Source organism: Manis javanica, chromosome 4 (assembly GCF_040802235.1).
Source record: "Manis javanica isolate MJ-LG chromosome 4, MJ_LKY, whole genome shotgun sequence".
In the NCBI taxonomy this organism is placed as follows: domain Eukaryota; kingdom Metazoa; phylum Chordata; class Mammalia; order Pholidota; family Manidae; genus Manis; species Manis javanica.
This window is the reverse complement of record NC_133159.1, coordinates 124,660,493-124,681,920: the sequence shown is the minus strand read 5'-3', so window position 1 is coordinate 124,681,920 and position 21,428 is coordinate 124,660,493. Positions and strand designations below refer to the sequence as shown.

General features: G+C 43.3%; 1 protein-coding gene across 1 annotated transcript; it reads right to left on the bottom strand.

Moving 5' to 3' along the window:
• Positions 1–4,147: 4,147 nt before the first annotated feature.
• Positions 4,148–20,720, bottom strand: LOC140848600 (WD repeat and SOCS box-containing protein 1-like). The gene is given in 9 exon segments (XM_073232870.1): positions 4,148–5,918; positions 6,237–6,344; positions 7,953–8,125; positions 10,348–10,448; positions 12,067–12,198; positions 13,350–13,618; positions 19,903–20,040; positions 20,259–20,359; positions 20,499–20,720. Coding segments are annotated over 9 exon segments (1,401 nt in total). The 3' UTR covers positions 4,148–5,761.
• Positions 20,721–21,428: the final 708 nt, after the last annotated feature.

The following is a 21,428-nucleotide window of genomic DNA, read 5'->3' as shown; positions in this document are numbered from 1 at the left end:
CAGGAAGGGCTCAAGGACATTCTATCTCTTCACTTGTCTCATCTTACCTCACACTTCATTTACCACTTCTTTCTGATATCTTCTACTCCTGACATTATCTACAACATCCTGCCAACCTTTTTATTGTACATAAATTTCACTGACTTTGGATTTCATCAAAGCCTAGATGCCAGTGATTATAACCTGTACTGGAGTTTGTGCCACTTCAGAAAGAAAAACATCTGAAGAGTCCATCTCTTCTAAATACTATGCTAAATTACATGCTGAAATGAAAATAAATGCTAGTTTCAGAGATGTTCAAATGTGAAGGGATCAAATAGCAACTTTCTAATCCATGAATATAGTCCTTTATTCCTGACAAGGGCCCTTCCTGTGTATGAGCTGCCCCTCCTCCGCTGATTGGCATCTGTCTCAGCTGACCTGGGTCATTCTTTACTGGGCACAGAGCCACCCAGGTCACATCCAGGCAAGTGAGTCTAACCTTGTCTGCACAGCTGGTGCAAGGGGCTCAGGTTTCTTCTGGATTTGGCAGTTTGTAACCTGGCCTGGTGTCGATCTGTAAAGACAGGGGCTTGAGCTCAGCTGACTTTCTCACCTCCAGGGGCTGTTTTACCTCTTCCTGTTTCAGCTTATATGATGCCAGTGACACTGTTCAAGTGGGTAATAAAAATGCTATGCTTGAGTTAGGTTCCTAAGGAGAGCAGTGTGGAGGAAAACACTAACCAATGCCTGGTGTGATTTCCCCAGGCAGAGGGCAAAAGACAGGGCTCAGTAGTCATTTTCTTTGTGTTCATTTCAATCACCAGATTCTATCTGGAGGCATCCCTTCTATGGTTTTTCCACAATTTAGTGATAGGTAGGCTATGTTGAGAAAGGTTAAGCCTGATATCAAGATGAAGTCAGGGGGCTGGCAGATTCAGGCAAGGACTAACTTAGGTGCCTGACGTTGACTAAATGCTTTTCCTAAATAATAGTGCTGATCCGTGGCCATTAGAAAGAGTAACCAGGCTCTGGAGACACAGTAACCAGAATTGAAATCCTGAATGTTATTTCTTAGCTATATGATCTTGAGGAATAAGTTGATCTCTCTGAACCTCCAGTTATAAACTGGGGGTATTGCTTGAGTTGTTGGCAAGCACCAGGAATAGCGATGGGAACTCGGCTAGTGCTCAACAAATGGTAGTAACAGAAGTTGAATGCCCACCACCTACCCGACACTGTACAGATCCTAAAGGAAAGCTAAACACTACTCATGTAGGGGTGGCATTATTACAGCAATTTTTATATCAAAGCTCTAGATGTTACAAGCTATTAAGCAACCATGGCAGCAATCACCCAAATCTTTCCTGGGACTGCAGCCTCAGCCAGCACTTCTGCAAAGTCCTCTGGGCAGCAGGCCCTGGTGTGAGAAACTGGGCCAACCTACTAGTGAATGTTCTCCTGATCTCAGGCCAGACGGGCCAAGCCTAGAAGGCTGGGTCTTTGCCAGTTTGGAGCAGAGTGACCTAGACTGTCTCAGGGAGCTGTTTCTCCAGGCAGCACAAGCTGGCTGGGCTCACTCTGGGCCTCTCATCCAAACTCCCCAACCCAGGGATACTTCCATGTGGGCTGCCAGGAGCCAATCACTCATCTTGCCATGGCTGCAACAGTCATGTGACCCAAGTGCCAGCCAAGGGCAGAACCCATGGAAGAAGGCTGCTGGACCCCCTCAGGTCTAAGGCACTTGCCTTTTAAATAAGGCACCAATATGCAAGGAGCAGGGCATATTTGAAAGGCCAAGAAAGTGGTGTGGAAATGAAGACTGACAGGAATTAAGAAAAAGGGGCAAGACCACACTGGGCTGGGGCAGCTTACCTGTGATCACCAAAGAGGCCATACACGTAATGGGCCCTAAACCCAAATATCTACAAGAATTGGGATGTCATTTGACTGCATAAAATAGGGAACCATGCTTATGTCACAAATAGGGGATGGTGGGAACAGCATTTGACTTGGGGACTGCAGACCCTTCCACATAGAAGGTCCATAGAATGTTTGCTGTTTCTCTTCTAAGCACAGCTGGTATCCTTCAAGAGAGTACTTGAAACCTATGTAACTTTTGTGAAAACATCCTAGGGGTCTTAGGGATAGGGAAACAGTTGGGAACATAAAGAAATGGCTATCTGCAGACTCTAGCAGAACTTCCATCTATGTAAGAAGTATTTAGGAGGCATCACTGCTGGTTCTCTAGTAAGCTTCACCCGTGCTTTTCCTCAACAACTGAGGATGAATGACAGTATTAAACGGACACTGAGTCACGACTTAATGGATGAGCATCCCATTTTGTATTAGTTTAGAGCCAGTTAGGTTTAGTGCAAATGTATATGCCTTTATGGTTTACATTTTATATTAACCTCATCTTGGCTTGTTTATGTATCTATCACTCTTTCTCAGGTATTTCTAAATATTTATCATCCTTTTTTTTTCCCGTAAGAACTGAACAATTGGGAAACATAAACACAAAACAACTTGTTGGGAGGCACCACTTCATCCGTCTTCACTTCAAGGCATTTCAAGCCTATTTCTGACCTACAATAAATGATTTTTGTGGTTCATACTTTATTTTTGGAAAACAATTTTTAAAGTCATTTGTGCTTCAGTCTCATTTACAACAAAACAAAAATTATCACCATTCTCACTGTATTTTAAGTTTTCCTAGACAAAGTCTAGGCTTTACTCTCAGACCAAAAGAGCAATTTCTCTCTGGTATTAGACAGAGAAAATTCCTAGAACTCTCTCACCATCTGTAAAGGAGAAGCAAGGATAGTCATAGTTGTAGTCTCAAATAGGGAAAATAATGCTGGACTTAATCAAAATTGAATTAATTGTTCTTCCTTCCCTAACACCAGCCTCAATCATTTTTTCCCAAATCCTAAGCTGTTAAAATAACAGGCATATGTAAATGCCAAATCACCACTACACAAAACTGCTCAGCAATCGACAATAGAAATAGATCACTTTATACCCAATTAAGACCAGGTATTTTACTTTTGGTTAAAAACAAGCTTTACAGAGCAATGGGCAGGTTGAGATTGCCTACTCATCTTCATTCCTCCTAAACATCTTACCATATATATAAGTCAAGGTTATGATGACTCTTTCTCCAGGTTGTAGTTTACTACCAACAACTTTTACCTCTGAGGACAAAGATTTAAGAAAAAAAAAAACCAATACATTCTGAATGGCTGCACTAACTGATTTTGAAACTGACATACAGTAGTGAACCTTAACTCTTACTATAGATACTATTTTTGTTTTATAATCTATAATCCTATAGTTAAAATGTATTCTTAGGCCAGAACCTGGTCAGAATTACTGGGATAAAATGTTTGTCACCCACAAACCTTCACTTGGATTAACCTGAAGGTTGGATTCAGTCTATGGCTTCTGGCTTTTGAGACAGTGTTTTACCTCACATACTTTTTCTTATCCCTGTGCCAGATGATGACAGCCGAGTCCTCTGTACTTTCAAGCCATTGCCTCAGCCCATAGGCAGGCTAAGGTGTAGTCCAGCCTTCTTGGTCTTGCTGCCCTGAGGACAATGCAAACCAGTTGAATCCAAACTTCACCTCACTCATAAGCAGGTAGGGGATTTCAAGGATCAAAATTTTTTTGCCAACCTAAGATCTAGTTACAGGTCTTAAAGTCATTTTCAATCACTTTAAGTCATTTGAAATTGTGGAAAGAGCTTAGCTGCTGAGTGTGAGTGGCATTTTCTATGTTCACATGGGAAACTAAAATAGGAAATCAAATTAGAACATAAATAGTATCTTGCTGGTTCCCCAAATGATACGCTTGTGGCAAAGAATAAGAGAGGGAGCAGCCAGTCTTTTAAAAATCACTGAGCTAGAATCTGACTGTCAGTCACCAACCACACATTCCCTTCCTTCCTTTGGTCAGTCTAAAATGTTATTGCTACCATTTTCTTCTCAACAAATGGAAATTTTTAAGTGTGTTTCTACTTTACAAATTCTGTGATCTTTCTTTCATCTTCATACTAGTTTTCATGGGAAAGGTACCAAGCAAGTCTGGCCTCAGAGAATGTTATCTTCCAAAAATGCTTTTTTAACTTGATCAGATATGTTGAAGAGTAAATAATTTAATGGTGTGTAGAGTAATGGTATTTTATTATCACTTAAAAATTATAAAGCAGATATAAAGTAAAATGCAAAAAAGAAATCACATCAGGTTTGAAGACAAGATGCTTCTATGCTTCTTTTTGTAAAACACAAGTGACTCCCTAGAAGCAACTTAGGCAGATTTTCCACTGGCTTTCAAATTTATGACCTAAACTCTTGAACAGAGCCAATTATGAGAACTGCCAAATAACTCCTTAATGGAAACAAGTTAAGTCTTCAAGAGCATGCACGACTAATAAAGTTTTGCTTATTTTGTCTCTCCAAAGGGCCCACACCACTAGATTTTTCTTATGGCTGCTGTACCCAGATAGGTTTATTGTAAGCAGGTAAGAGAGTCCCTTAATCTTTTTTCTTCTCATTATTTTCCTTTCTTTCTAGAGCTTTTCTATGCTTTTAAGGTAAGCATTATTAACAGTTCTCCCAGAACCACTGTAAAGTTGTTGAACTCATAAAGCATTAACTCTGAAGGAGTGTGCTATACTTGTGCTACTTATTACCCTTACTTAATTTGCTTGCGGTGCTCCATCAGTCTTACAGAGAGCATTAAACCTTCCAACATATTTAAGGAACATTTGCAAGAGTGGGGTTGTTTTTTTACAACTCTTCAATTAAAAAACTCAATAAAAATATGTACTCAAGCAATTTACATAATGCACATTCTTAGTATCTGCAGGTAAGATTAACAGAAGGCAAAAACAGATATACTGTATTGCTTCTCTTTGGCAAGTCACCAATATTATCCACTTCAGAAACATCTCTTATGTGTAAAAAAAACAAAAGTAACAAGCAAAAAATAATGCCTTAAAATAACTGTCCCTTAGCACAAACAATATATGCAGTAATAATGCAGTAGATGGATTTTTCCAATTGACTAAATTCGTAATACCTTATACCACTGGGATTAAAGTAGCAAGCTCTTTCCAAAATTAAGGTCCATAGCAGTAGTTGTGGGGTAGGGGGAGAAACTCCTTTTCTAGGTATATCTTGACTCTCTTTTCTATTTAATAATGTTACATTCAAACTCTACCCCTCAGATGCCATTCCTATAGAAAACTATCTTTTCCCTACACAAAAACTGTGTTTTCTTGCAGGTCAGTTGTCTAATGAACCCCCTCCAACCAAATACGCATTTTATATGAGGCAATTCAGCGTTCTTACGTCAGTATTTACTGTCTCACTCAGTGTCCATGAAATTAAAAAATTTCTTCCATTTGGACACTTTCTTGCATTTTACAGCAAAGATACATATGTGGCTCTATTGAAGCAATATATCCATGTTGGAACTAAAAGTTAGAAAAGCAAAAGAAGGGTCCATTCAACACATAGCAGCTTATACCTAAATATATACATGTATGTATATGTTTTCACAGTTAAATTTTAGAAAAAAATTTACAGTTGATATGTTCAGGAATATCTCCTATAGTCTATAAATAATATTTTAAAAGCTGAACTGATCAAAATGCAGTACAAGAAAGTATCCAATTAAATACATCTTCTAAACCTTGAAAAAGTTATTTGAAGTCAGTAAAGCTTGAGGTTTGTGAAAAATATGTCCTGTCAGTCCCTACTACTGGGGAAGAAGACTAGTCTTCTAAATATGATAGGAGAGAAACTCCAAAACTTTGGAAGGAATTGGCAGCCCCTGGACTTCTTGAGTGGACATCACTCTCCGGATTGACATGCGACATAAATGTTGAAGGCTGGGGACTTGCCCCAAAATACACGCTTCCATCATGTGTCCTAAACAGAAACAAAAAATCACAAGCTCAGTCACCCAATTACATGTATTCCAACATCCTGCAGCTCAATTTAAGGCTAGGAATTAGAGTCACAAACTATACATTAAGACTTAATTAAGGAAACCTAACCAATGATCTCCTTTATAATCCTATTATATATGATACTATGTAATATTATAACACTATATGATATTATGTCATACAATAATAGTACTATAAAGAACCCTTATGGAAGATCTACAGACAATAAAATACTGGTTACTTTGAATAAAACTACCTTAAATTGCCTCTTGAAGAAAGTAGAAAAAAATCAACTTACCCTGCAGCTAAAACACTGCCATTAGTAGAAATGGCACAGCAAAGACCATTGCTCAAAGGTGCAACTTGCACTGGATGATCTTCACCAATTCTCCAGAACCTCACCATTCTAGAAAGGAAATCAACTGTCCAGTGAGTATCTAGTAGGATATTTAAGGTAAAAGCAACTTTCAAAATTCATAAAGAAATGCCACTCAGTTCTGAGTCCCAAAACACACACACACACATACACATGCATGAATCACTGCTGCAAGCAATTACTCTAGCATGCTTTATAGAACATTTTATCATCTACACACACTGATAATTTGGATCAATTCAAACTGAGATTATAATGAAGGGCTGCCTTCCCTTCCCAGTGCTCAGATCTATAATGCTCACAACCAGAAGCTTTCTTTCTTACACTTAAAACACAATCAGTATCTGATCTGTTTTACTCTCTTATCAAGACATTTATAAAGCTTTTTCACCTAGGTAGAGTATGTCTAGAAACAGCAGACAACTGAAATTCAGAATCTATCTGAGCAAACAGGAAAACAACCACTACTGGTAAATAAATAAGAACTCTCCCTTGTATGTTTGCTAACATTCTGGAAAGAAGATAATGAGTCACTTTCAGAACTGATGTGACCAAATTGCTTAATGCTTTATCCATGGACGCTGTATGATAAAAGCATAAAATGGAAAGGCTACATCTAGCTTCTGCTTCTTGTTAATAAGCAGCAAATCTCACTCATGTGACATTTTATTTTTTAGTTTCAATTGCAGTGGATACAATGTACTCCCATTTTACCATTTATTTCATTTTGAAAAAGACCTTCTGCTTCAACCTTTATATTACTGAAAAAAAAACCTATGAGCTGCTGTAGAAGTAATTAAAAATTTCCCCAGCCTGCCTAAACAAGTTAACAAACAAGGAACACAGGAAAGGCATACATTATCTTTTGTTTACATGGATACTACTGAGGCTGGTATTCTTTAAGATACACCATCTCCCAAGGTCTTGTCTAGAGAAAAGACATTAAAACTGAAACTGCAGGAAGGGCTTTGTTTTTTTAGCCTAAAGAATGTTTTCATTAAGTAGAAGGATGAAAGGAAATCTTTTAGAAGACAGTAGTAAACATGTCAAGCTATAATTTACACACTTACTTATCATCAGCAAGGCTTGCAATATACAGTCCATCATGACTAAAAGATACAGATAGCACCTATCAGTCATTTGCTCCTCCAGCAAATATTGGAGTGGGTGGAGGAAACAGGTGCCTGGGGTCAAATGTTTTCAGTGAAATGAGAGCCACTTCAAGAAACAAAACTACCCAGGTACAAAGAATCTATCTTAGAATAATGCTTAAATTAAAGGGGCCTTAATGAAGACAACTGAGAAGACTGACTAGAGTTGAATTACAAGAATGGGACTTCAAAGAATTACTAATCTCCTTTTTACAATGTGTTAAGACACTAAGATGAAGTCCAACTTTAGTTTTAACTATTTTTCCTCAACAGGTAACTCTAATTACCACCTCCACAGTTGTGTATTGTTAAATAACAAGATCTGTATCAAGAGAGACAAAGGCTTAAATAATACCAAAACTTTTAAATTATGAGAGAATGTAATTTTAGGTTTCAAAATGTGATTCCATCATTCATGTGACCTCTTAAAAGCTATACTGATAGGAAAAGATGAGTTACAGACAAAAACAATTTGTGCTGTGCCCACCCCAATTCCATCAGAATGTCTCCAGTGTGTGGATTCCAGATATACACTCGAGTATCATAAGATGCAGTAGCCAGCAATGCTCCGTCAGGAGAAAAGTCGCAAGCTACCACATCATGGTGGTGTCCTTCAAGTTTCCGTATCATGGTGTATTTCTCCATATTCCACAGGAAGACCTGCAATAAAAAAACAAATGTTACAGCTCCATTCAGACACACAGAGGACAAAAATGGCACATCTTAAACTAAAATGGCTAAATTTAATTAAGATATTAAATTAAACATTACAAATTATGAATAATTTTAAAATATGCTCAATGTCATAGATTTAAAAAATCAGTCTTTAAGTTAATTAAATAGACATGCAAATTCTATTTCAAGTGTTTCTGTTAAATGTTAATTTAAAAAATAAGCCTAAACATAAAAAAGGCAATGCAATTTAACCACAAAGTTATACTGAAATCCATTTATTCCAAAAACTAATTAACTAAAATATACAGAAATAAATAGGGTTAAAGTACTGCAAACCCCCTTCTTTTGTTTTTCCAGAAACTACCAAATTTTTAAAAAATATACAGACAGAAAATGTAAGGTTAACAAATTGTTACTCCATTGGCATCTCCCTTTGAGATAATCACTTGTTTACAGTAGGCTTGGGTCACCAACGTGAGCCTAGGAAGAGAAACAGATACTGCAAGCAAAGAGAATTTTCACAGCCGAATGAAATTTCTCTGGCAAACAACAAGGATGTTTAAACCACATTACAAAATGAACATGCTAATTTATGAAAATAACACAATTAACATTCTGTGTGTCAAGATTTGCCAATCTTATTTTTCCCAAACTGACCACAGTCATTAGTCATTGTAAGTATAAAACATTTAAATAACTTTAGTACAAGTTCATATAGATTTAGATTCTAAATATCAGTAGTTAGTTAGACTGTGCAGAATAGCTCTAAATAGGATTCTAATGTTTACTTCAGTCTGTTATATTAAATGTGAGCTTTGAGGTTTAGAACAATCCTAATAAAGACAGTCTCTCCCCTTGGAGTAAAGCAATCCATTTTGCTACTTTTTTCTGCACAGATACAATATACATTATTTCCAAAGAAAAATAAACACAAATTTTAAAGTGGATCAAAGACTTAAGGTATCTCTAGCATCTCAGAGAATTCCAAAAAACAGCACAGAGAAACCATCTGAAAGCCAATTACATTAAATTAAATTGGTTTCACATTTCAGACTCCCAATTCTATCAGACTGGAGATCAATTTACTCGGAGGAATCAGTAGGTTTCACTGTGGGGCAAATTATTTTTAAAAAGAAAAAAGGAAAGAAAGAAAAGCAGGAAGTGGACATCAACCAGCACCTGTGTACGTACAGTATACCTTGCAGCCGAATGCAAGGTTACTTCATCCTACGGTAAAGGTCGCCCCAGCCCGGTAGCCAGAGATGCCACTCTTTCTGCCCGGCTAACACCATTGTGCGCCTGTGTGCAAGTGGTGCCAGCATAACCTCAATCATACCAATATTGCTGCCACCACCTGTGACAGGGAAAGCAAGAAGCATATGGAAAACACACAGCCTAAAATAGCAATGTCAACATCTAGCTTTGCTGTTCTTACGATTTTAAAGAACTGTTTTTTTTTCTAAACTTCCAGCATTTGCAACTATCACTTTAACATACTTCTTGGCTAAATAAAATGCATTTTAACCAGCGTCCACCCCCCATTAATTCCAAGTGTATTGTGATCATCACATGTATTTGGACTTAACCATTTTCATAAATACCTTATGCTAGTAAGATCTCTTTATATTAATTCAGAGCTGCTAGACAACTAGAGTTCATCAATAAGCATACTCTTCATAGGAGTCACTTTATACCTTATCTACAGGTATGCTATGTATGACAGACCCTATTAATTTCATCTATAATTCACTCTAGGACATACATGAGTGCTATTTTTATTCTTACTGCATTTTTAAGTTACTCTTCAGCTAAATGTCCAGGACCAGCTGGGACTCAAAACTTTTAAAGAGCAAACTGGACAAAAAAAAATAGAACAACAGAGAAGAAAATAATTAGCAAGGGATGTCTTAACATTAGGACTAGATCTCTTATAGAGCACATAAACTTTTCCTAGATCTTAGAAAAAAATTAATTTGACATGTCCCTTATTTTATGAATATCATCTCTAACTAAAGGCAATCCAACTTCTCACTTCACAATCCATAACTGTATTTCTCTTAGGCAAATTCTCCCCCATCATGAAATAAAACATTTAAGATATTCATGACACCGAGCACAGACTTAATAGGTTACTTAGATTTAAAGTGATTATGCACACATTATTGTAATTCAATTCACAATGAATGTACAAGAACTCTGGCACATACTGCTTTACTGGCTCCCACTGAACACAGCATAGAAGAGTCAGGAGAGAATACGCAGCTATACACCCAGTTCTGGTGGCCCCTCAATATTTTCATCACGTTTCCTGACAAAAATGAATACCAAATAGAATCCACATTAAATAAGTGGCATTTCAAAAGTGGCAGAATCATAGAAACACAAATTTCAATAGAGGCAATGATCTAATGAAAACAGGGGTTGGCAATATATGCTAGTTGATTAATTTTTTAACCAAAGTTTTATTGGAATATAATCATGCCAGTTTATTCATGTTGTGCTACGATGGCAGATTAGGGTAACTATGGCAGAGATAGGCTGGTCCACAAGCCTGAAATATTTACCATTTGGTCCTTTAAGATAAAGTTCACTAACCCTTCATCTACAGAAGACAGGATTCTTTTAGTCTAATCCCCTTATTCTACAAATGAACGATCTGGAACACCACAAGGCTGAGACTTTATGAACATCTTCAAAATGCCTTTTTATCCTTTTTCTTTTTTGATAACCTACATTCCACTCCAAAGCACACAATTATGTCTAAGAATTTTTAAATACTTACTGACTGCCTACTATATGCCAGGGACTGAGCACACAGCTTGTGAATAAGGAAAAGCTCCCTACTCTTTTGGAGCTAAAAGTTTACTGAGCCTACATTCTTAAAAGACATGCACACAGCTAAAAACATGTGGAGAAAGAAAGTACCACTTGATATGTAAAAGAAAATAAAATTTTAATTATCAAACTGTTTTAACTGTTGGAATCTCTTCACCCCTTCGCAGCTGAGCAATCAGAGAATGGATAAAATGTAGTTGAGGCACCTCATGGTTTGGTAATATATTAGTGCATTGTTTTATCAGGCAATGTCACTACCCATCAGCTGTAACAAGTCTCCAAATCTGAGGATTTTATTCCCTGCTACATTCCATTTAAGCTACATTACCCTTAAGCAGGCCTGTCCATCTCCACCCTGAGGCTGTTAGAGTAGTAGCTGATTTTATTTAAACATACAGTTTTAGTTAAAACTATGAATTTTTTCATTAGAGGCTGAGAAGGTGGAAGCAATGCTCACCTTGGTCCTCTCAAACAAGGGACACTCCCAAAAACTTTGTAAGCATCACAATTAAAAAGAAAAACCTGAGTACTTGACACACTAATGTACCTTTAATTATACTGGAGGGCAAATTCTTTTACTTTTTATAAGATAATTTGTTGTTTAACCTATCCAACTTACTGTTATGTTTATTAGCATTTACATGTTACAAATTCTGGTGTGTAAACCGTTTTAATCTAAATTTTATTAGAGTACTAAATTATAGTTTGTTACTTCAAGATCTACTTAAATTTTCACTAAGCAAAATGACAAAAGTTAATAACCCTCCCTAGATAAAAGGAGATAAATTAACAGAGACCAGTTCATATGAAACCCCAAACTGATCCAGATTTTGTCCTTAAATGGTTTATATACATCTGTGTCATTAGTTTCTGAATAATATCAGGCTGTTTAACCCCTGGCTCCTATTCTGGGTCACCTTTATGGTTTCATCTGATCTATACAGGGAATGGGACTAAAGGATTAAGCATAGAAAATGAAACTTTGATCATATACCACTTTTAAAATCAAATGCCCCAGACGATCCCAGATACCTCTCAGCAGTTATATGAAGAAACTCATTCTTTTTCAAAGCCTGGAAAAAAAGACATACCATCATCTTTCAGGTCCCACACTCTCAGAGTTTTGCCTCTTGAGGCTGACACTAGGATCAAGCTCCCATCTGGAGCAAAAGTTTAATCTCTCACCACTTCAGTATGATCTACCAAGTTAAGAAGGAGTTTTCCTAAATGCAATAGAAGGGGAGAGAAGACAATGTTAATCATTTTCATCAGCTTCTATTTCTTAAAAACAGGGTTCCTCACCATTAAAAAGAAATGAGTAGGAATACTTGGGCATCTCCACTTGGGCATCTCCTTAGTTTATCAAGTATTACATGACTTATTGTTAGTACTTTTATTATTACCTTTGAAGATTCTCTATTTACACTATTTTAAAATGGATTGTTTCCAGGATAGTAAAGCCTAAATTTATTAGAAAAGTTAAAATGGAATTATGGTAATGTAAACAAATTCCTGGATCAAGTCCATTTTATATCAAGAAAACAAATGATCATTTTCTAATTACATAGTATGACTTAAAAAAAAACAATTTTTTTCCTTTTTTCTTTTCTTTGGCCTGGATTACTAATGGACTGTGAAACTCCCCAAAAGATATCACAATAACCTAAAATTTCAACATAATTTCTGCAAAGTGTACTTTAGTCATCTAATATTGTACATTTTATATTCTATGAAGATCTATGTGCTTACGTTAAGTATTTTTCAAGAATCCAATCAAATTTACTGACTCTATCCACACTCAATGTTAGTATCACTTGCTGTACTGTAATGCACATATTGCTATATTGCTCATTTCAAACTGTCCTTCAAATTTCATACTGCATGCTATCAGCCAGAAGCTGTTTTAGGTGGTGAATAACATTTATTTTAATTGCCCAAAGAATTTAACTTCTCAACCTATCCAGTTAAACTTTAGGTACAATGTCACTAAAACCTTCCAAAGGTTAGATAGTGACTGCTGAAAACCAGATTTGCCTTGAAAACCTCCACAATAACAATCTTTGAAAAAGCACTTAAGAGAACACCTTGCTATTTGAGTCATAAACTAAATTGCTAGTTTATAGGTGATAATTATCTAAGCACTCCTACATGCCCTTCCTGCTATAACACACTCTAAAGAGTGATTAAGCAGCAAGAACTCTATTTTCCTGAATTAAAACCGTGAGCTGAAGATGCTATTCAGGCCAATTATAAATATTCACAGCACCAATTCTTCCTTTTCAGTAAGTTAAAATCCTCAAATCATATATTCTAGTGCTATGAGCAATGTCCTGCATCATAAAACAGGTTTGCTTTTAAAACTATGACTCTATACCTGTATATACATCCCATATTTTGATATGCCCATTGTTTAACCCTGTGGCAAGGAGTCGCTGATCTTGTCCAAATCTGAATCGATGCCATTCTATATTTACACAGCAACTCTGTTTTTCTGGAACTGAAGATCCAAAAGCAAGACTCCAGACTGTATCACCACAGTCTATGATATGTTCACGAGGCTTATTTTTTTGACCACCATCACTATTTTGTCTTGACAATCTTAAACTGCTTGAATTGATGATATTCTTGGTGCCATGCAGAAGACTAGAATGGAAAAAAGGTCAGATTGAAATCTAGGTACTATTTACTCTGGACTCCTATGGATACTAAATGATAACAAATGTTTGTTAAAATAACAGAATCCTATAGATGGGAAGAGGAAAAGTTGCTTTTAGCTATGACAAAATAAAGTCAGATCAGAAGGGCATGATAGAATAAATTCAGATCAAAAGAAATTCTCTGGCTGAGAAAAAGTTTCACAATAAAATGATTTATAATTTATTTTTTTAAAATTTTTCCTCAAAACCACTATATTAGAGCTCTTAATTAATATAAGGATAAAAAAGCAAAAATAAAAATAAAAACAATAAAAATCCAGTAACAACATATGTGAGGCTGACACCAGAACATTACCTTTAAAAAAAATAATAATAATAATCAGTAGTTTAACATACTTTCTAGGCCTAACATAATACATTATGAGGACTTTTATGAATCTAACCATGAAAGTCGATTACATTCAAAAGAGCTGGGAAAGATTAAATTTAGTGTTCAATACATTTTACTAAAACTTTTCAACAAATATTGACACTCAAATAAAAAAAGAGGGTCTATAAATAGATAAAAAAGTTACATGATCAATGCACCAAAAATACACTTGCTTCTGGCCCAGGGCCAGGCTCCCCAGCAGCCCCCAGGGCTGTGGGAAGGCCTGCAAGGTGAGTCCTACAACGTCTGGGCAGAGGTGGCCATCCTGCCTCTAACTGTCAGACCCTGGGGCGGTGTCTCCTTCCTTAGAAAGGGGCCTCTGAAGGTGAGACTGTTCTCCCTTGTCATACAGGTCACTCCCCCAGGTGCTTCTCTTTTTCAGAAAAGCTTGGAGGTTGTCACTCAAAATAACTGATGGATTCTGTTTAAGGGTTGGCCACTTCTGAGGCTGTGTCCCTTGGGAGGGCCTGTGGTGAACCGTGTCCTGGCTGCCTGTTCTCTCGCAGGCCCAGGGGCCTGTCCTGTAGGGTCTGATGCTGTTCAGACCTGGATTCTTGGGTGGAATCTGGACCCTTTTGAGTGTCATACCATTTATCCAGGTGACCTTGGGCCTAACACTCTTTCAACCCTAAGGACCCTAAGAGATGCGCCCAGGAAACAGAGGTAAGCTGAGGAATTCTGCCAGCAAGCACACACCCTGCCCACTACCTCCCATGGGAACAGAGCAGGAAAAGTCATTCAAGAGAAGAGAGTGACCAGTTTCCCATCCTCACAGGCCAAAAGGGTGGGCAAGAATGCAGCAAGAAGGCTGTGAGTTTGAAAAGAAGAACTTTCCAAAGGCAGATAATTTAGTCAAAAAGGGATTTTCTTCAATTACCTTTTCTTCCCCTTTTCACATTGAATTATTCATTTTTGCCTTCATTCATTTGCACAAGCATTGAGTAATCCAGCTAATTGCTTCCATTTTCCACTTCATCCTGCTGGGTCCTCTGCCAGCCATCAGGGCCTGGGGTGGAGGGGTGTGTGTGTGTTGGGGCAGGGGAGGAATGAGAGGCGCAAACACCACAGGGGACAGGAGATAACGACCTTGAGACTCAGCCTGTGTTCTGACAGGGGCTTGTCCTGGCTGCACCTGTCTCAGCACCCCCTCCCCGAGATCTGCTTGGTACAGGGGCTAGCAGAGTGTTGGCACTCTCTGATTATACCGCCCCATCCTTGGGGAATGCAGGAGTATGGCATGGCCAGCTGAATTGATGATAAGGAGGCCCACTTTTCATTTAAAAAGACAGAGAAGGAAAACAGAAAAAAATTTATTTTCTTAAAAAAATAAACCCCACTTTTCATTTAAAAAGACAGAGAAGGAAAACAGAAAAAAATTAATTTTCTTTAAAAAAAACCCCACAACTGGTTGTCTAATCTCTTATTAAAATTCCATACTGAGTACTGGCAAGGAAGAAGTAAGGAGACTCTGGGGAGGGAGAATTGTATCCACTTGTTGGCATCTGCTGTGGGCATCGGTGGAGGGAGGCGTGGGACGGAGAACATAAGTGAGGAACCCAGGGCTTCTCCATCATAAAACAGGAGAGCTGGAGGGGGCTTGGCGAGCATCACCGTCTCTCACTTGGCAGAGGAGGAAAAGACTTAGAGAGGGAGGTGGCATTACTGTGGCTGTGCAGCAGGCCGAAGACAAAGTCAGGATTTAGAGTCCCCGGGATACAGGAGATGGGAGTCCAAATCCTGCATCCTGGGGCCTCTGATTCAAACTGCCTTAAATTTCAGAATCTGGGCCTTTTTCTCATCTCCTGAACTAGACTTGAGCACATGAAAGGGAGCTGAAGATCAGGTCCCGAACCCCCTCCACATTCTCTCTGTAGTGCTTGGCAAGGTTTATTCGTGCTAGTGGTGACTGACTGTCTTGACAGCCAGGGACCCAAGGCTAGTGTTAAGCCAGAAGCACACTTCTGGATGAAGCCATAAAGACAGCAGGTAACAGACCTGGTGAATCTCTGCTGAGGGCCCTGGAGCAGACTGCCGACCAGGAACCCCCTTTGGGCGCTGGTGCTGGTCCTGACTCCAGAACCAAGTGGCAGGATGACCGTGGCCAGTCCCTTTCCCTCTCTGAGTGTCTATTTCCTTCTCCCCATGAAGGCTGGATTCCGTGATCTGTGATCTCTTTTAGTTTCAGCGCTGCGGGTGGACATCATTTCGTGTAAGGCAGCCAAGCAAGCGCCTTCCCCCAACACACAATCACCTTTCTGGTGATCAGAGCTGGTGCCTCTCAGGGTCTCCGTTTCTGCGGCATTGCCAGCACTCACTACCAGTCTGAAGCCTGGGGTCTGTCAGCTCCAGACAGCCCCCAGCAAGGGCCTTTTCAAGAGCTCCCTTTTCAATTGAAACTGAGAGGGCCCCCCCAATATAGAATTGCATTCCCACCCCATTCATTTCTCCTGAGCACTTATTATGTGTCAAGCACTGAGGAGGGGGACAAAATCAAGAAGACATGGCTCTTGCCCTAAATGCAAGTAGGCGGGTATCAGGAGGAATGCACGTATAAACATGCCATGCAAACCCTTCATACACATGCACTACAGCCCATGAGGTTTGCTAGAAAGACAGCATGAAGGGCCAAGGTAGCACCGGAAGGAAATCAATTACTTCTGTCGGAGGCTGGAGGATGGTGAGAGGCCAAGGGATAATCTAGGCAGACTCCCTGGAGGAGGTGGTGTTTGGGTTGGGCTTTGAAGCTGAGTAAGGATTTCTGGAGGCCAGCAATTCCAGATGGAGAGGCTGGTAGGTGCTGAAGCAGAAAGGCATGAAAATGAGACAGGCAGTACTTCATAAGAGGCATGGAGGATGGAGGGAGGGCAGTACCACAGAAGTGAAGATACAGATTGAGACAAGATCATAAAGGGCCTTTGGCACCGGGGAGTGGAGGGTGCATCCTTGATCCTATAGGCAATGGGGAGCCAGTACAGGTGACCTAGTAGGTGACTAGACAGTTGACATATCAATTCTCCAACAGATTAACCACCCACCTACCCTCCGAAACTCCTATATAAAATAAAAATGCAGCAGAAAGCCTCCCCAAAGATGACATGCAGGAAGGTGGTCTTCTGAGGTGTTCTCTGGCAGAAGCCTCAAGTCTGGGACCAGTGCAGGGGCTGCCATCCCACAGGCTGTGCTGGGCCCTGCAGTGGAGTGGGGTTCTGTTCACACATGGTATCTGCCGGCAGTCCTGGCAGAAAGTGAGAAGGGGTGGGATGGGCCAGAGGCCACACTGCTTGTGGAAGACAGGGAACAAGAGGGAGGGAGCCCAAGGTCACCCTGCCCGATGGCGCCGGAGTCAGATAGAAACCCAGGCTATTTGGCTTCCAGTCTGGCTGTGTGGTCGGAACCTGTGGCCTCAGGAGACTGCCAGGCATAAAAAAACAGCAACTGTTCCCCCATGCCAGCATCTTCAAAGAGCCCAGAAATCCCAACCAGGAGTCAGCTGGCAGTGGGCCTAAACCATGTACCCTTTTCTTGATAGAGGGAGGGTGGGTGTTGGCAGCTCTGAAGGAGGAAGGTCTAGGAGAGATGGGACTTAGGGGGGAGGAATTTCCTTGATTCTGGCCTTATCCATCTTCGGGGTGGCAGGGGGGGTGGTTTCCTAAGCTTTGAGCATCTGTTGGCACCCTTCCCTGGAGAAGGGGAGACTGAGGCACTGAGGCATGGGATGGGGACTCAGGGAAGGATCCTGGAAAGGGTGCCAGAGGGACAATCAGGAGGGGAAATGCCTGCTCAGTGGGCATGATGACCTCAAATAGCTTCTTTCTGATCACCAGCCAGCCCTGGGCTGTGCATGTACTGGGAGCTGTGCTAATCACAGGCTGTGTACAAGGACAGTGATGAATAAGCCCGCGGTTCTGTCTCCACCACTCCAGGCCTAACAGGGCTCAGAGAAGACACTGACATCTAAGAAGAGAAGGAGGCAGATTGCTAACCCTCCAGAGAAGCAGTGCCAGGACAGCAAGGCCTGACCAGAGCTGGGTCGTAGGAAGCAGGCAGGATTCAAGCAGGTGAAGGAGGAGAAAGGATGTTTAATACCAGGCTGAGGGGTCAGGAAGCTGGGCAGTGGAAAGCTAATGAGAGCATCTGAGCTGCCCTGAGGTGGGGCCATTGGGCTTTCAGACTGGAATTCTGGCAGCAAAGTGCAGGAGTGGCAGAACCCTGCCTAGAACCAGCCAGGCTGGGTTTCCTCCTGCTAGGTGCCCAAACTCCCTGCTCACCAGGGCTGGGTCACAAACGCAGAGCCCCTGACGTTCCAGGGCACACATGTACACAGCCCGCCCCTCCACACCCTCCCTACCCTCAGTGCCCTTGCGCAGGCAGGGGAGACTTCTGGTTCCCAGCGGCACTCCTCTGTCCTCCCACCCCCCCCTTCCCTGCCCATTCTTCTGATAAAGAACTGAAAGCAAACACACCCCTCCACCTCCTGCCCCTCGGGAGTCGCCCCCAGCTGGGAAGAACCAGTATACCCTAGAGGGAGGCCTGCCCGTTGCCCACACCATCCTAGTCTCAGGACCCCCGATTCCCAGAGCAGATCCCTTTCCTTATTCTTTCAACCTGGAGAAGGCGCCTTGGTCAGGGAGAGAGAGGCCGCTGGTTAGAGACCAAAGGTGCGCCCTTGGTGGGCTTGGGCAGGTCCCAGGGACTGTGCTGATGTGGGCAAAAGCTGAGCACGACACATCGCGGGACCTCCACCTGTGCGGAGAGAGCAGCCGCCCCTCCATCTAAGCCCCTCACCAGACTGTCCAGGCTCACCCCTCAGTGTGGGACAACGAAGCCGACCAACCCTTTGCTGGTCGGGAAAATGTGTCCCAGGCCTGCGGGTTCCATGTTGTGCGCGGGGCAGAAGACCTCTCTTCTCCATTCTCCCCGTCACGCAGCTCTCTCCCATCCCCTCCATCAGGGCCCCTCGCCTCCTGGAGCTTGCGGAAGGCCTGCTGCAGCTTCCTTCCGTCGGATCTGATATCCCAGTCCGGGGGGCTGTTTAGAGACCCTCTGTCCACCGCCCCATCCCTGCTGTTCCACTGCCTAAGCGCCCCAGCCCGGGCCCCTCCCTCTCCTACCCCCTTTGCAGCGGAGCCCGGGGCGAGCCTAGGGAGCAGACCCAACAGATTGCAGAACGCTAGAGCGCTGAGCCGCTTCCTCCGCTCGCCGCCCGTCGCCCGGCCTGCGCCCGCTGCCCAGACCCCCGCCCTCCGGGCTCGGCTAAGCCGGCCATTTAGATGCAGCTCACAGGACGGCGGGCGGGCGAGCCGCCGGCTCCCCAGGCCCCTGTCAGTCCACTTCCCTTCTGGAGGACCGCCGCAGGAAGCGAGGCAGCAGGCGGCGCGGCCCCCCACCGAACTGCGCGCCAGGGCCGGGGGAAGACCCGATCCCCGTGGGCCCCAACAGCCCCCAGCCCCGCCGGTTACTGGGGTGGGAGTGGCAGAAGGAGCGGCCGGGACGCCATCTAGGAGATCTCTCGTATCCCTATAGATTTCCTGGGTGGTTACGCCCCCAGACTGAGCTTTGGACCCTTTCTAACCAGGAGAGGATAGGAGCCCCCTCACGCCTCCCCCATCCGTCGCCCTTTTCCTGGGCTGCTCTAGGTCCCCAGGGCGGGGCTCGCAGGCTCTGCCCCCTCCAAAGGGCTTGGGGGCTGGCGCCAACTTACGCTGCAGTCAGAGATGCCAAGCTGGGAGCGGGGGCTGCGAGTCGGGGGGTTGGGGGGTTCGCCTTTTTCCAATCTCCTCTGTGCCCCCTCCACGGCGCCCGCCGCATCTTCACTCTCGAATCCGCGCCGCGACACTTACCGTGGGCGAACAGCGCCGAGAGGCAGAGCAGGGCGGCTCCACCGCGGCCCGACATCCCAGGGGCCATGGCCGAGGCGCGAGCGGGCTGGGGCCGAGGGGCAACAGTCGACGTCGACTTGGCCCCAGGCTGGGCTTGGTCACATCCAACTCAGGGTGGCCGTGGCACCCGGCTTCTCTGCTGAGGCTCTGGGTGCCAGAGAGTGCAATTCTGGGACACTTAGAGGGGAGGGGGCGTCCCAGGCGTCGCCGGTTACATCCTCGGAGCTGGAGGGGGCGCAGCTCCGGGCGGGAGGAGCCTCCACCACCCCCGACTGGTGCCCCCACTGCAGAATCTGTGCGGCCAGCGGGAGCCGTACGTGCGGTCCTGGGACCCGGCGGCCACCCGCGTCTCTGGGGCTGCCTGGAGCCAAGTGCTGTGTCTTCCAGCTACGCGGCCCAGCTCGAATCCGAACTCTCTCTAGGGTGCGAGATTTCCAACACAAGCCTCAATTTCTTCTGTTTCGGTAGCAACCCCACATGGACAGCGCGGCTTCGTTCTTGCAAGAGCCCTGCAGCAGCTCCAGCATAAAAATCCCAGGTTCGGGCCATGGGCCCACCTGCAGGCCCCGCGGCGGCCTCCGCTTGGCCGGGCTGCCGGGAGCGAGGGCGGGGCGGGAGGCCTGCGTTCCCCGGACGAGCCCCGTCCGTCCGCCGCCCGCCCGCGCGGGGAGGGTCGCGGCCGGGGTGCTGGAGGCCGCCGGGGGGACGCCGGGGGCCCGGGCCGGGAGAGCGCGGACGGAACCTGCTGTCAGGTATTTACCTTCTGGTGGAGCCGACATCTGCGCCCGGGAAAGGGAGGACGGAACGCGCCCGAGAGGATCTGTTTGAGGAGAGGCTTTCCTGAGAGCTGCCTGGGCCCGGCCGTGGTATTTAAGAGATTATGGCGTCTGAAACTCACAATGTTAAAAAACGTAACTTTTGTAATAATATTGAGGATCATTCCATTGATCTTCCTAGAAAGAGGATCTCTAATTTCACTAATAAGAACATGAAGGAGGTTAAGAAATCTCCAAAACAGTTGGCTGCTGACGTAAATAGTTGGACAAGCTGTGAAAAGCCCTAATAAACAACTTAAGGTGATCTATCGCAGGAAGAAAGTTCATCATCCTTTTCCAAATCCTTGTTACAGAAAAAATCCCAGGTTCGGTGCAAATGAATAATTTCGTTTGCAAAGAAAGAGAAAATCCAGGCAACTTTAATCCATCCAGAGTAGGAAAAGTTTCCGTGCAGTGCTGAAACCGGCGACGCGGGTCGCCACCACCCTAGGCGACGCCTGGACGGAATGCCCGAGGCGGGCGGCCCGCGGCTTGTCCCCTCGCAGAGCTGGCGGTTCGGCTCCAGTGCGCTCTCTCCAGTCTCGACCAGGGCCGGGGCTCCGCACAGGCCGGCTCAGCGCCGTTTGCCCGAGCAGCGGCTCTGCTGCTGGGACTAGCGCGGTGCGGCCGGCAGGGGCTGCCCCGTGCGCATGGGGCTCGGAGAAGCAAGGT